The following is a 16,127-nucleotide window of genomic DNA, read 5'->3' as shown; positions in this document are numbered from 1 at the left end:
GTCCTTGTCCATTGGGGGCGGAGAGGGCAGCCTCTGGTCTACCACAAGGCCACTGGTTTGTCCGATACGTAGCGCACAGATAGTGAGGAATAGGGCGGGAGGTCTGTCCAGAAGGGGCAGCTTGCAGGAGGCGGCCGGCAGCGCCTGAACGCGGGACCGCAGCTGGCGCACATCTGTGCGCAGAGCCTGTCGGGGCATCTCCGCGGCTGGCAGAGTGCAGGCGTCAACTAGCGGTGGATCTCGGAACTGCTCCTCCCCCGGCGGCCCCGGCGACCTCCTACGTCTACAACCCAGGTTCCCTGGTTCTGGCGCCCACTGGCAGCGAGCGCCTTCCTTAGGGCTGGAGCCATGACGGGTCCTATGCCAGGTGCCAAGATCCACAGGAGTCCTATTCTCAGGAAACCCATTTGTAAACCAGCCGTAGGATGAGAGGGAGAAATCAGGCGGAGAGACAAGGAAGGGCATGGCTGCAAACCAAAACCATTCGACAAACCGGATTTACGAACCTCAGAGGCAGCGGGTCCTGGCCGCTCCAGGGCAGTGCGGCGTCGCCCGTCCTCCCTGGCCCCGGGCCCTACCTGGCAGGAAGCTCCCAGAGGTTGGATGCGCCAAGGTCCCGATTCCTCACTTTCTTCTAGTTCTGCGGCTAGTGTCTGTGCTCACGTGAGCGAGCGGGCCTGAGCCCCGGCGATCTGCAACTCCGACGTGTAGGCTCTATAAAAAGGTCCAGTGATGGACCTTCGTCGTCCCTGTTCTCTAAATGGCCCGAGGGACTGATGTGAGGCTCCGACAGGGGTGGGGATCAGCTCTCCAGGTGGTCGAGGTTGGGCCAGAGCCGGTCCACCCTGGAGCGGACGCAGGGCTTGATTTCGTTTGGTAACGACGAAATGGCACGCGATGGGCCGGGGTCAGATCCAGGGCGAGATCTTGCAGCCACCTTCAGATCCTATGCTTCTTTGCTCCCGAGGCTTGGAATCGGTCGTTTTGCACCTGTCGAGTGCCGGAAACAACGAATATCCAACCCGATCTCCAAAACGGCGGGGAGGCTCTGCACGCGTTCGTTCCCCAGACTCCAGGGAGCGCATCTGTGGCGATAATCCAGTGTGCATGGCGGCTTGATCTTTCCAGTTCCCCTCCTCGATGTAGCCTGTCCCTACGCCCGCTCGCCCGGCCTAGGAGGCGGGAAAGGGATTGTTTGCCTGCTTGCCGCCGGGGAATGGTTGGGCCACGCGGCCAGGAGTGGGAGCGAGGACCCAGGGCCGGCGAGCAGTGCCTCGGCAGAGCTGTCTTTGGTCCCTGCCCGCGTGGCCCAAGCGCACCGCCCGGGCAGAGGTGGGCGTGGACCCGCGGGAGCCAGTTTGCATCCACATGGTGGATGGAAAATTCCCTCCTTTGGAAGAAGGGGCCCTTAGCTTTGCAGCCATTCCTGCGTTATCTGCACAGTTTTCCTCTCACCAGGGACTCGCGTCCTCTTCCACGATGCAGGACAGTGTTTACATGCGCGCGGGGTCGGCGGGGGGCGGGAGTAAACACTCGCGTTTTTCAGGCCCCACCGCGTTTTTCGAAGACCCTCAGGCCGCCACAACGAAGAACGACACAGGCCTGCGCGATGCTGAAAGTTATTTTGAGGGGAGAGCGGAGAGAAATGGGGTTACTCGCCCCCAAGCCGATGAGGGCGCATAAGGGACACCCTTCCCTCTGTCCCCAGGTTGGCACCGGGGCCACCGGGGCCGGGAGAAAAGTCGCGCAGAGCTGGGAGCTGCAGAGGCCTCTGGCTCGCGCGTAATCTCGTATGCGGTGGAGGCTCTTGGGTCAAAATAATTTGCGGGACAGGTAGGGGCAGTGAGAAGCCACTTTGGGGCAGCTCCCCGCTGGATGTCACCGGCCTTGAGGCCCCCACGGCCCGCAGCTGAGAGTGCAAGCTTCACAGGCCGAAAGCAGCTGGAGTGGGGAGGCCTGGCTGCGGGCGGCCGGGAAGGGCGACAGAAGAGCAGCTGCAGCCCCCGGGTCAGGAGGCGGCGGCAAATGAGCCTCTGTAGGGACTAGACGTTTTAAACAAATTCTTAGCCTCGGCTCCGGCTCCTCAGAACTCTCAAGGAGCCCCGGGTCGTCGCGCTGGGGGCCCCCCAACCCCGGGCGTCCTCGGCGGGGCGGAGCCTGCCGCCCCTCCCCGTTGGGCGGCCTTCTGCGGTCCCCGTTCCTCCCCCGCGAGCGCCGCCGAGGTGCCCGCGATGGGGGCTCCGATTGGCTGCACGACGCGTCGCTCGGGCCGGCCCCGCCCCCTCGGGCCCCGGGGTACTAACCCCTCGCGGGCGGTTTCGGCACCGCCACTTGATTCTCGAGGATTTGCTCTGGGGCTGCGGCTGCGGAGTCGGTGGGGAGGCCGCTAGCGGGCTGCGGGGGCGGGAGGCGGCGGCGGCGGTGGCTGCACAGCCCGCGCGGGCCCCGCCGCGCTCAAGGCAACCGGGATCGCCGCGAGGGCGGCCACACGCGGGCCGCTCGCCCAGAATGCGGGACTAGCGGACAGGCTGCGCGGCCGTCGGGGCAGCGAGGCCTCGCGGCTGGCTGGCCCAGGGGAGGCGTCCCCGGGCGCCGCCCCCTGCGCCCTGAGGCCTCGGCCCGGCTGCTTCTGCTTTCCCGATTCTCGCGGCAGCGGCTGCCGAGGAGGCGCCCGCGCCAGCCACCCCCGGGGGAGCCGCGCCGCCGCCGCCCGCCCGGTGCCCTGACGGCCGCTGTTATGCGTATTCCTGTAGACCCGAGCACCAGCCGCCGCTTCACACCTCCCTCCACGGCCTTCCCCTGCGGCGGCGGCGGCGGCGGCAAGATGGGCGAGAACAGCGGCGCGCTGGGCGCGCAGGCGGCCGTGGGGCCCGGCGGGCGCGCCCGACCCGAGGTGCGCTCGATGGTGGACGTGCTGGCGGACCACGCGGGCGAACTCGTGCGCACCGACAGCCCCAACTTCCTCTGCTCCGTGCTGCCCTCGCACTGGCGCTGTAACAAGACGCTGCCCGTCGCCTTCAAGGTGAGTGCGGGGCCCTGGGCGGGAGGACACCGGCCCTGCGCCTTCGGGCGTCTCAGCTGCTGGAGCCAGGGCCCCAGAAAGGGAGGGGCGGGGACGTGCCCGCGACCCCGCGGCTAGAGCCCAGCAGCCGAGCCACGGGTGCTTGCGGTCTCTTTGCGCGCTCCGGCCGGGGACTTCGGCGTTCCTTCTTGGATGCACCCGACACGGACGACTTTTAGAGGATTTAGCCCCTCCACCCTTGGGGAGCCCTGCGGAGAGATGTTGATGCGGAAACGGGCGGATGGGGCTTCGCTCTTCCCCAGCCCGGATCCCTCGGACACAGCCCTGCGGGCAGCGGGGCAGAGGAGCCCCGGGACCAGGGCGAGGACACCGGAGGCGGGGTGCGGAGGGTGGAGAGGGCCTACCCTCCTCTCAGAGGAGCAGCACCCCTCCTTCTGCACTGCTTCAGAAACACTTCCTGCTCACACCGTCAACTCCCGGCTTCTGAAATTTTACACCGGGAGGCTCTGTGCCGGGATCGGGGGCCTAAACGAACCCTAAACGGTTGCGGCCGGGATCCCGAATGTCAGGCAGAGACTGGGGGCGCTCCCACCCCTGGCAACCCCCAGTCATTCAGAGGAGCTTTTTCTCTTTGCTGGGGAGTAGGCGACTGTTTCATTTTCATTTTTTTAAGGGGGCAGCGAGATGAAACGAAAACGCCTTGGTTTTCCCCTAAACCTCTCACAGCTGCCGTGAGAAAGGGCAAGGCAGGAAGGGCCAGCGGCTGGGGGTGGCGGGTGCCTGAGGTGGCTGGAAACAGCGGCTCCTGGCAGCTGAGGCCGCCCTTGGTCCCATTAAGACGACTCCAAATTGGAAAAAGGGATGAGTGGCTCTTTGAGGTCTCCCGGGTGACATCTTAAAATACCAGTGGGGAAAATCTCCCGGGGAGAAGGGGGAGGGGGAAGCCCGTGTGACTTTAATCCTCAGATCGGAGGTTTTACTGTCACTTGGAGCTTAAAAGGAATCTTTGAAATTAAAAGAAGACAGGATGTTGACAGGAAATCTGGCCTTTTTAATCAGACCCCAAACATTTTCTCCTTGAAATTTTTACCATCTGGATCCCTAGTCCCTGCACGCGGTGGCCACGTTTAAATGGCTGTGACTGCCTTTGCAGTCTGATTCCTTTTCAAAAGGCATCTGCCTCCCCATGCTCCTTGGGATGGGGTGTGGGGGAGACTGTATTAGGGGGGCATCTCCACCCCCATCCTGCAATTCCCAGCAGGTGCATCCTCCTGCTATCAAAAGCCCCTCTCTCACTTTAAAGGGGGTTTCTGGACAAACCCCTCTGAAAACACCAGTTTGTTTTGCATTTTGCATTTTCCCTGCATAACGAATTCAGGCTCTGCAGAGGCAGATAAACTGGGCCTGGGCTGCATTTCAGGGCCACATTTTGTACCCCAAAGGGCTCTGGCATTAATTGAATGTGGGGAGCAGTCCCGTTATTATTGATGATATTATTTTCATTTAGAGACTTGGTTGCTAGGAGCGTGTTGATTCCTCTTTTACTCAAGCCGAAGGGAAGAGAACTGCACCCCACAACATACTGCCTGCGCTCATTCACTGCTTTCGCTTAGATTAAATTTCATTGAAAGGATAAATTGTTCAGGACGTGACTTAGCCAGTTGATCTAGGATTTGGGTGTGGAAGGTAGAGATTTTGTCCTTTGATTTTTGTTGTATTGGGGGGCAGGTCGCTCTTGTTTTTAACCTCTTCTCCAACCCGCATTTGAAAAATCTGCAGTGCGCCTGGGACCTAGGGGAGCTGCCCGCCCAGCTCCTCCCCTTCTTTCCTTGGCCTCCTCTACCTTCCTAAGCTGTCCCCCTGCCCCCATGCCCTCAGGTGGTGGCTCTGGGGGACGTGCCAGATGGAACGGTGGTGACCGTGATGGCCGGCAACGATGAGAACTACTCCGCTGAGCTGCGCAACGCCTCAGCCGTCATGAAGAACCAGGTGGCCAGGTTCAACGACCTTCGCTTCGTGGGCCGCAGTGGGCGAGGTGAGCGGGAGGGAGACCCCGCCAGCCCAACTTTGGCAATGGCAAAGGCGGGGAGAAGGAAGCTGAGAGCGAGGTCTTGGGGTCCCTGTGGCAGCCCCAGAAACAGGTCTTCAGGGCCAGCTCTGTCGAAAACAGCGGTTTGGAACCCCTTAGGGTGTTACAGACCCTTTTGAGGATGTGAAGAACGTTAGGGTCTTTTGCCGGAAAAGACACAACTTTCTTCCCATTTCTGGGGTTTACTAACTTGTGAAGTCTTCCACACCTCCCCTCTTTCCCGGTTAAGCACCCTTGTCTCACAAAGGTGCTGGGAGAAGATAGTAGACTATCACTGTCTTCAGAATGGGGCCTCGTCAGTCTTTTTTGGCAGGATGCTTCGAGGCTGATTTAGACAAATCCTTGGTCTTTAGGTCCCCAGCGCCCCAGCCAGTCTCCCCACTGGGGTGGAATCTCCCCCACACTTTGAGGCTGCCTCTCCCCAGCTGCGGTCTCCTGAAGCCACAGTTTCACCAGTTCTTCGAGCCTTAAGGTGGTTTAGAAAAGAAACGAATGCAGTGCAGGATGCCGAATGTTGGAAAGCATAGCTTGAAGGCTGCCGTCTCCCACCCTAGAATCATGGCTGGTGTGCCACCCTGCCTGTCTGATCTTCCTCAGGCAATATGAAGGAAGGCGGGACCAGACGCCGCTGTGGCTGCTGCCAGGGGCTGTTGAGTGGGAGGCTGCTGGGACCTGAAACCCGTCATCACTTCTGGGTGGAGAAGTTCTAGAACCCCTGCCGGGGTGAAATGGAGACTTGAGGGCTCGCTGGCCCTTTAAGACCAGCCTGCTGAAAAGGGGGGAGTGTCCTTCCCAAGCACCAGCCGGCCCCTCCCGCTTAAGAAAGTGAGCTAGGTTCCCTCTGCTTCCAGTTGCGACAGAGGCGGAGGCAGAATGGTACTTTTCATCACCAATAAACAAGACCTGCTTAAGGTTTTAGTTCCCTCTGAGCCGCCAGTCCTGCTCGGAAAAGGGCATCTGGGCACCATTTTTTCCTCTCCAGCCGCTCAGTGTATACATACAAATGTCAAACATATTTTGACTTTTCAGCATTAATTAAAACCAGGGCATTATTTGCATGTAATAACTGTTTACTTGTTACTTTTTATGAAACTGAAATAGTTTACATTCTTTCAAACATTTCCTGTTCCTGTTGGCTCCCTTCCCCACGCCCAGATTTCTTTCAGACGTTGCCCTTAACTGGTTGCAGGTTGATAGATGGAAAATGTTTGCTTTTATGAATTAAGCTTTCATTGCTGCTCCTAATTAGTCTTCAAGCCCCTTTTGTCATCCCCAATCTCTCAAGCCTTTTGCAACTTAATCCCAGCCCCAGCCCTGAGTGGAGAGTCGCTCGCCGCTGGCTGGTGGTAGCTTGCTTGGATGCAGTTGGACGGCGGGGTGGTGGCCAGGTCCGCAGGCCCAGATGGCGGTGGCGAGGGAGGCCCCCTACAGCTGCAGCAGAAGGGGAGGTCGGTCTTGGGAGCCCAGTGAAGCACCTACACCCTCTTCTGGGAGGTGAACTCCGGAAAGCGAAGAGACGGTGATTCTGTGTTCCTGAGACCCTGCCTGGCCCTTCTGCTGCTGAAAACGATTTCTTTGTGGTATTTATACCCACAGACCCGCACCCACCCTGCAAGGCCCACCGGGAGGGAGATAGGTTTCCAAAGCATTGTGTAGCAGCGTGTTCCTGGAGCAGGCAAGGCTGAGGCTGGGGTCATGGCTCTGGGAGATGCAGGAGGCTGGGTCTATGAGGCATCCTCACAGCCATTCTCTTGCCAGTCTCAGTGGTCCTGGGAGGCAGAAGAGGCCTGAGTGGGCGCTCCGATGCCCGTGGAACTTGACGGGACTTTCAGACCTTGGAGGCTCATGGTCTTCAACAGCCTGGGCTCTACAAGCAGCCGACCTGGATTTCAGTTCCAGCTCTGCCAGTGACTTGCTGGATGATATTGGGCAAATGGCTTAACCTCTCTGTGTCTCTGTTTCATCGTCTGTAACATGGGGATGATAATGTTACCTACCTCGTGGGATTTTTGTGAGCATCAAGGAGACGGGTACTAGCATATCAGCTGGCACATGCTGAGAGCTGGATACAGGTCAGAGATTTTGTTACTTCAAATGCCTGGGACTGGAGGAGATCTTTGCAGTCCCTTTGAATGGTGACAGTCACTGATTTTCTGATTATGGTGTGGTTTGGGCGGGGGTGGGGGAAACCCAGAAAGTGTGAAGTGTCGAGTGGGAGAAGTGGAGGCGGCTGGCAGTGAGATAGGAGGACACAGGGGTCCTGTGGCATGCAGCTCCGCATCTGCCGTGCCCCTCCTGCCCACTGGGAAATTCCCTCTGAGGAACAGATCGGTGGTTGACACAGGCAGTTTGGGCCACTTTAGGAGGCAGGACAGGCTGGGGTTTTGGACTCAGAGCCTTTCCCTGGCTCTCTGACTTCTGCCAGAGCTAAGAAACCAGATGGAAACTTCTGCTTGTTTCCTTGCATTTTACTCCTTGAATCTGTCTTAATTCCAAGAAGGTAGCTTTCCGTAAAGGCGTACGCACGATACCACCCCAGAGCTCTCACGATAAGCCTGAAGGTGTAAACCAAGAGAAGGAAGGGAAGGAAACCAAGTCATTCTCCTGCAGTGATTAGGGCCAAGGTCCCCGCCCTGCCGGCCGCAGTGCCCCTTCTTACACCAAATTTTTGCAGCACGCCCTCTACCATCCTACAATTGAAACGCGCAAGATAACTTAATCTATCCACCTGTGTGCATATTCAAAATCTATATAATTCCATAGCTATAATGGAGAGAAAAAGGAAAAGTAACTTATAATGATGTATCTATTTGAATATGTAAATGTTGGGGTGAGATGACAGACACTGTGAGGTGGATGGGTGTTTGCACCTCTAGCTGAAGCCCCGTGACCCCTGCGGCCGACCCGACAGGCCAGGTGTACATGACTCAGTCTGAACGTGGCACTGCCGTCAATGACATGATTCGCTGAAGCTGTGAGCAATTCTTGGCAAAATTCTGAGCAAAATTTTAAAAAAAAAAGAATTGTCTTCCCTCCCAGAAAATTCAGTACATATCAAAAGAGTGTAAAAACTTTTTCCTTGTTTTATCTAAAACTGAGTTAGGCTCATGGCTCAGAGAATCTACATAAGCAAGTTTTTCCCACACGGGAAGAGTGAATAGTTGATTGCCCTGTGCAGTGCTAGACATTTGCATCCCCCCCCACTGCCTTCCACATCCCACCTCTTGAGGACCACGCAGCACACATCCCCAAAATGCTGTCTAGGAGGGGGCCACTGGCCTAGGTAAAGATGAAAACAACGTGACTTCCTGAACTGTCATGACCTGGTGAAAAAGAAACCGTAGTGTGTGGAGACAGATTTGGGAGCCAACGTGTAGGTGCAGGCTTAGGGGGACCACTGGTGGGGGAGGAGTGGATGGCTTCCTGGTCGACATTGAACAAATCCAGAGGCCCCCAGAGATGTCCCCTCCCGCTGTCCATGAGGCCCCAGTGAGTGGGGCTTGTCCCACAGGAACCCAGGCAAAGAGAGACAGGGACTTGCCCAAGGGCGCACTGCCAGACCCTGCTGTGTCTGCTGCTCCATCCAGGGACCCAGGTCCTGTGGGGACGCCTACGGCCACTCTCAGCCCCAAGGAGCAACTATTTCCAGACAGGACTTCTCCGCCTCCTACCAGGGCCGGTGGGAGCACCTTGATTTGCAATTCCTGGGCTCCCAGCTGATTGAGAGTTTGCCCGGGGATCCTGCACAGTTGTCCACCTCCTTTGTCCTCTCAGCTTCCTGTTCTAAGAGAGTGGAGAGGTGGGCGGATGGGTTTGCCGCCAGGTGGAGAGAGAGGTGATGGGCGCTCAGGGAGACAGCTTTCCCCACCTGTGGTTCGTGGGACCCCTGCCTCTTGTGGCACCTGACACTTGCCCCTCCCTCCCACTCCTGCTCCCAAGTGCCAGCCCCTCCCTTCCTCCCTCCCTGGTCTCTGTGGGTACCTGGGAGGGGTGGTGTCAGGCCTGGAAACTGGGAGGAAGCTGTTAAGGTGGGCTGGTGACCTCAGGGCAAGCCTGTGGTTTGCTGCCTGGTGGGGGCTCCTCACTCCCCAGGAGTAGGTGCTTAGGGTCGGTGCGAAGGGGCAGGCTCCAGTACATTCTAACCTTCCTGGGCACTCTGCCTGGATACTGTGTGACCTGGTCAACTCATTGCCCCTCTGTGAGTCTCAGTTTTCTAATCTGTAAAATGGGAGCAGTAACCTCTGCCCTTAATTCATTTAACAAACATTTATTGAGCACCTACTATATGCCAGATGCTGTCCTAGGGGACATAGCAGTGAACAAGACAAAAGTTCTGGCCCCCAGGGAGCTTATAATCTAGTAAAGGGAGACAAAATAAAATAAATAAGTAGGTAGATTATTAGAAGTAATAAGCATTAGGGGGAAACTCAAGCAGATTGAGTGGGAGTGGGAAGGTCTGTGACGCTTCAGAGTGAGCTTCTTAACCTTTCATTACCCCATGGACCCCTTTGACAGTCTCAGAATTGTGCTTTTAAAGAATGAAATAAAATACAAAGGATGGCAAGGAAAACCAATTATATTAAAACATAGCAAAACGTTTTTAAAAATTGTGATAAATGCGCTGCCTTGTTAGCTTGTTAAATAACAAGATCTAGCAACGGGTTTGATGACGACCGTGACTTTGAAGTTGTGACGAGCATGAAAGATATTTAAAGAAATCTGCAACGTCTGTAATGTGATATGTAAATATGTGTGACGTCTGTTGGTGACAAGGTCACAGGGGCCGCTGTAATGCCTCTGTGGTTTGTTGCCTACGTTCATACTTAAGAGAGATGCTAAATTTCAGCTAGAGGCTAGGGACAATACAGTTGTCATTTTTTTCTTTTCCTGTCCCAGTTTCTGAGCCCGCTCAATTCTAAGAGGGATGCCAAGTTAAAAATGCCTCCTTAAAAAAAAAAAAAAAAAAAAAGCCTCCTTTAGATAAAGTGAGCAGGGAGGGCCTCACTGGAAAGGTGACTTTTCAGTGATGACCTGAAGGAAGGAAGGTGAGAAATAGAGCACTCCAGGGAGCTGGCAAGTGCGGGGCACAGGGGCCCATCCAGCCCTGGGCTGTCAACCTCAACTACCCAGCGGCTTGGCACCCTGCGGTACCAAGGAGGTGACGGAAGGGTCAGAGGCCCAGGGACCCCTGGAGAGGGCCTGACTGGGGAAAGGATCCAGGAGGGAGAAGACCTCAGAGTGAGGGGAAGCAGTAGGGGGGAAGGAGGGTCCCAGGAGGAGTGGGGCCTGGAGCGGGAGGCCTCTGCACTTCCTGTTTCCAGAAAGCATGGAAAGCGCCCCTGTGGTCTGAGTGAGGGCCAGGTGGGTGTCTGGCCCAGAGCTCCAGGTCGGGAGTGGGTTGCATTTCCACCCCTGCCTCCAGCTGGCAGCTCTGGCAAATCCCTCCAGAGAGGCCCCACTCTTCCCCAGTTTGAGTCACACCTCAATTTAAACCCCTTCTGTCCCCCTACCCCCTTACATCCCCCCAGTCTCAGAAGCCCTTGGGTTCCTGGGTGTGGCCCCGGGAGCCTGGCTGGTTTTCTTTTGTGCTGGGTTGTCCTCTTCCTGAGGCTGGAGTTTTCCCTCCATCACCGATCAACGAGTACCAGCCATGCTAAGCTACCGTTTCTCACACCCCGCCGCCCCCCCCCCCACCCCCGAGCTTTCGTCTCCTACTTGTGAAGTGGGAATATGGAATCAGGCCTGCCTGCCCTGGCGAGGTGTTGGGAGGATGGGAACAGCCCTGGGGGGACACAGGTGCACAGGGCCATCAGCCCCTGCCCTCGGGGAGTCCCCAGGCCTGTAACTGGGGACCAGAGATAGGGGTGCTCGGGAGCAGGGCAGGAGGAGGCCAATCTGACTTGAGGATCAGCGAAGCTCCCCCCACACCCCTCCCCAGCCTCACACGCCTGGAGACTTTGATGCTGGTAGAGAACAGGGCGGGAGAGGGGGCTCTCACTTCAGTAAAGGTGCTGGGAAAATTGGGGTGCCCTTTGAAGAAAAACCCAACCAGTAAACCCCCAGAAGAATCAAAGGATTCAACGTGGAAGGTAGAGAGGATGGTGTTTATTGAAGGTAACCTTTCTAAAGACAAAATGACAGGAGAAATCACCAGCAAGAGGTAGAACTGAAAATGCAAATCAGCTTGTGTCAGAAAGCGAAATGTAAAGGCCAGTGGAGTGGGAAACCGACTGCCACAAACAGGACAGGAGAGTGTTAACAAGCTTGATAGAGTGATTTTTCCTTAAGGCATTGAAACCTTAATAGAAAAGTATGAAAGACCATGAAGCAATGATTTGTGTTGGATTAGGATAGATGATAAACATATAAAAAATTTCAGTCTCACTAGTAATAGAACAAAGGTGACAAAGTCAAGAGTGTTTAAGAGATCTTTCCACCTTGATAGATGAGGTCACGAAGATGCTGACAGCATCACGGTAGACTCGGGCCCACACCAATCACGACGATCCTCTCCAGAGAGTCATCTCACCGGAGAGATTAATGCCCCTGAATCCCTCCCAACCCTCTGACGCGATGAAATCACTCACCGCTTCTTGGAATCTATTCTAAGGAAGTAAGCAGAGATGTAGGCAAAGACTTTTATAAACAGAAGGCCATTTTCGTTTTATTTTAAATGGTAAAACAAAAATGATGATTTTAAAAGTTTTCTCCCGTCTCAGGAATTTTGAATGGAGACTTTGGAGCCAAATGTCTATCTAAAAATAGAACAGAGCTCTGGAAATAACAGTTGTGTCTACAAATGAAATGTCTGCAGTTCCCAAATCAGTCCTTTTTCAGCCCCAGCTGCACACGCCAATAAGAAATTAGCAGCAAGGTAACACCCAAGAGTAAGGAGGTGGATAAGTCAAAAGTGAGGCTTCCAGGAGTTGAAATGTTTTGCAGCCATTAAAAATGAAGTTTATGAAGAATTTTTAATGACGTAAGTGCTTATGACGTGATGTTAAGTGAACAAAAAAGAGGGTACGGAAATACTTATTTTAGTGTCATTGCAACTATGTAAAAACACACACTCGCCCAAAAAGGGTTGCAGGAAAGAACACCCAAATAAATGTTAATAGTGTTTATCTCTGGCAGTGGAACTGTGGGTGATTCTTTTTTCTTCTTTTTTATATGTTCTGTGTTCTCAAAGTCTTCTATAAAGATCACTAATTATTTTCATGAAAAAAAAATATGTACTCATCTGAGCTCCCCACCCCCAAATCGCAAGGGTCTCTAGGTAGAAGGAACAGCACAAACAAAGGCCAAGAAGCAGGGAGGAAGCAAGCCAGGGTGGCCAGAGCGTGGGGCAGGGGAATGTGGTAAAGTTGGTGCCAGACCTCCTGGGGCCTTGAATGCCAACCCCAGCAGCTTGAATTTTACCCAGAACCCTATCTTCTGCCCAGGTTCAAAGTAGAGAGACCTGCTCCTTCTGGAAGATGAGGGCTTCAGGGTGTTGTGAATAGCTCCAGGTGCCAACCTCTTCTTTATTCCCCACTCCCCCCAGGGAAGAGTTTCACACTGACCATCACCGTGTTCACCAACCCCACACAAGTGGCCACCTACCACCGAGCCATCAAGGTGACCGTGGATGGACCCCGGGAGCCCAGACGTAAGTGCCGGAGCCACTCAGCCCCCTGGGTCGGGGAGGAGGGCCCAGCGGGGGAAGGGCGGTCGCCGAGGTCAGACAGATGGCACTGGATCCTGGGAGCGGTGGCGGACGGCAGTCCTCCGCTCCACACCCCCGCCCCGACCGTGTGCCTGTGCTTAGCCCAGGCTGTAGGAAGCCATTCTGGGAAGAGGAGATGACTGAACCAACCTGACCCGCCCTTGGCTCCCTGTACCCCAAGGGATGACTGCCCACTGGGGGCCGGCTGGGGGAGCATGGATTTGCAACCTTTAAGGAAAGGAAAAGGATGGGTGTGTGTTGTGTGTGTGTGTGTCTGTGTGGTGTGTGTGTGTCTGTGTGGTGTGTGTGATGTGTGTGTGTGGTGTGTGTGGTGTGGTGTGTGTGGTGTGGTGTGTGTGTGTGTGTGTGGTGTGTGTGGTGTGTGTGGTGTGGTGTGTGTGTGGTGTGTGTGTGTCTGTGTGGTGTCTGTGTGGTGTGTGTGATGTGTGTGTGTGGTGTGTGTGGTGTGGTGTGTGTGTGTGTGTGTGGTGTGTGTGGTGTGTGGTGTGGTGTGTGTGTGGTGTGTGTGTGTGGTGTGTGTGGTGTGGTGTGTGTGTCTGTGTGGTGTGTGTGGTGTGTGTGGTGTGGTGTGTGTGTGGTGTGTGTGGTGTGGTGTGTGTGTGATGTGTGTGTGTGGTGTGTGTGGTGTGGTGTGTGTGGTGTGGTGTATGTGTGTGTGTGTGTGGTGTGTGTGGTGTGTGTGGTGTGGTGTGTGTGTGATGTGTGTGTGTGGTGTGTGTGGTGTGGTGTGTGTGGTGTGGTGTATGTGTGTGTGTGTGTGTGGTGTGTGTGGTGTGGTGTGTGTGTGGTGTGTGTGTGTGGTGTGTGTGGTGTGGTGTGTGTGTGTGTGTGTGGTGTGTGTGGTGTGTGTGGTGTGTGTGGTGTGGTGTATGTGTGTGTGTGTGGTGTGTGTGGTGTGTGTGGTGTGGTGTGTGTGTGGTGTGTGTGTGTGGTGTGTGTGGTGTGGTGTGTGTGTGTGTGTGTGGTGTGTGTGGTGTGGTGTGTGTGGTGTGGTGTATGTGTGTGTGTGTGTGGTGTGTGTGGTGTGGTGTGTGTGTGTGTGTGTGTGTGTGGTGTGTGTGGTGTGGTGTGTGTGTGGTGTGTGTGTGTGAGGGTGGAGGTTGGGCCAGCTTTGCTCTACTCCACCCCAGCTTCCTCTGCCAGTGGCGGAGGGAGGGAGCCATCAGAAGTAGGGGCTGCTCGGGCTGCAAGGCCAGATCCCCTCCTTGGAAACGTTCTTTGAGTCTTAGCATGTGACTTAAGTCACACAGAGCCCAGACACTCTGACCCCAGGACCCACATCTTGAGATCAGGAATGCAAATTTGATTCTGCAAATATTTATTGAGCACATATTCTGTGCAGGGAGCCCTGATCCATGCACTTTAGCATCAAAGAAAGTTTGTGTTTCATTGCTTCTGCCTGCTGAATGACCTAGAGCTTGCAGATTCAGACTGGGGAAACTGGAGGGGCAGCTGCCACAGTGGGCCTGAGGCCTGTGTTCCCTGAATGAATGAGTGAAACAAAGAAGCAGCTGGTCATCGCTGGACTGGCTGCTTCCTGAGCTCTGAGCAGAGCTCTTGTGTGGACTGGCCCCCACTCACGGCATGCTCATGCCTGGTGTATTGAGAGCTGCCGTGTCCTTCTCTTTGTAACTGTGGCCCTTTACAGTTTAGAAAACCCTCTCACATTTATTGTCTCATGGGATCCAGAACCAAAGGGTCACTAGTTCCAGGGAGGAGAGAATCCAGCCCTGGGGATGTTGAGAACCTGACCAGGGCGTCACACTGTCTCAGGTGCAGGGAGGCGCCAGTCTTCCCAGAGGCAGCCTTCAATTCCAGTTCCAGGGCTAAGTGGGCCTGAGGCAGGAGGCTGAGAATGGGGTGTGGCTGTACCAGGGCAGCGCCAGTGAGGGCCACCCAGGCCTGGCTCCCCATCTGTCCAGTTCCTGGGCCCACTCCAGTACCTGGCCACTTGGGAAAGGCTCAGAGCTGGGCCCGGTGGCCCTGGAAGAGTTTCCCTGTAGGCCTCTCAGGGCCACACCTCCTCCACCCTGCCTCGGGTTCCTGAACCTGGTGATCAGGCCCAAGTTACTCACCTCCCAGCTGGCACCTGCCCTGGCCAGATTCCTGCTGAGTCCTTCCTGCTGGGATTGGATGTGGATGGGTCCATGCCCCTGGTCTTGGACTTTGTGGCTCCCTTTTGGCCTCAGTTTTGTCATCTGTGAACCGGGTCAGTGACCCCAAGAGTCTCAAGGTGGTGATGGCTGGAAAGCCCTTGTGAGCCATAAGCCCTTGGTGCAGAGAGCAGATTCTGAACCAGCTTGCCTGGCTTGGAGACCTTGGGCAAGGTCTGATCTCTGTGGGCCTCAGCTGCCTCCTCCAGGAAGTGGGATGATACCACCCAGCCTGCAGGCCTGGAGATCAGTGATGGCTTGTGGATAGCATCTGGCTGTAGCAGAGGGTCCTTGTGAGTCTGTATCTGTGGTATTCTCTTATCCCTGGTACCTGGCACCCCCTCTGTACTCCCACCACTAGCACCGTTAGCCGATGGTGAACCTTTCTTGGTCGGCAGCAGGGCGGCTGCTGAGAAACGCAGGCCATAGTGATAGAGGTATCAGGTCTCCGTTGAGGGAGGTGGTATCGTACTCGAAGTCTCCAGGGGCAGAATCAGGATGAATGGGAGCCGCGGTTGGGCTCAACGTGATGATGAGCTGTTAGGAGCCACTCCACGAAAGAGTGAGCACCCACTGTGTAGAGGCAGAGGGCGCTGGGAGCTTGGGGGGAAGGCACCCAGGGACCGGCCAATGCCTGGAATCCCTCAGAACCCTCCACGTTCAGCCCTGCCCAGCCCAGAGCAGCTGCCCACCCTCCCCAGCCGAGGCCACTGGCTAAGGGTGGAGGCTCAGCCCTACCCTTGGAAGCCCCCGGTCAAGTCCTTGCCTGCTCGTCTCTCCTGAGGTCCCCCAGACATGAGACAGCCCCTTCTCGGGGTGAGCTGGTAGGGGAAGGGGTGGCATAGGTCGAGGCAGCAAGAGGAAGGGAAAGAAATCAGGAGCGGAGAGAAGCTGGAGTCAGAAGCAAGGCGGTACGGGCCAGATCAGTGACTGGAAACAAAATCTTAGCAGAGGCTCATTTACAGAAACGAGTAGATGTGGGAGGCGGCACATCTCCCAGTCTCCCATCTGAGCACCTGCTTGCTCTTCCCCCTGCCCGGCCCCCAGGGCGGGTCTCACCTGCACCCTGGGTTCCAGCCCCAACCTGCCCTTCACTCTGCGACCTTGGACAAATCTTCCTCCTTTCCCAACTTCCGT

General features: G+C 55.9%; 1 protein-coding gene across 1 annotated transcript in view; it reads left to right on the top strand.

The window, feature by feature from the left end:
- RUNX3 (RUNX family transcription factor 3) overlaps window positions 1-16,127 on the top strand; it is a 60,576-nt gene that overhangs the window by 30,856 nt on the left and 13,593 nt on the right. Inside the window, exons 2-4 of the mRNA XM_079900716.1 lie at window positions 2,754-3,022; window positions 4,901-5,057; window positions 12,655-12,759. Of these exons, the coding sequence (XP_079756842.1) occupies window positions 2,754-3,022; window positions 4,901-5,057; window positions 12,655-12,759 (531 nt within the window). The remainder of the gene's footprint in view (window positions 1-2,753; window positions 3,023-4,900; window positions 5,058-12,654; window positions 12,760-16,127) is intronic.

The sequence above is a fragment of the Stenella coeruleoalba genome (genome assembly GCF_951394435.1).
Source record: "Stenella coeruleoalba genome assembly, chromosome: 1".
In the NCBI taxonomy this organism is placed as follows: Eukaryota; Metazoa; Chordata; class Mammalia; order Artiodactyla; family Delphinidae; genus Stenella; species Stenella coeruleoalba.
The sequence above is the reverse complement of the archived record's forward strand: the minus strand, read 5'-3'. Positions and strand labels throughout refer to the sequence as shown.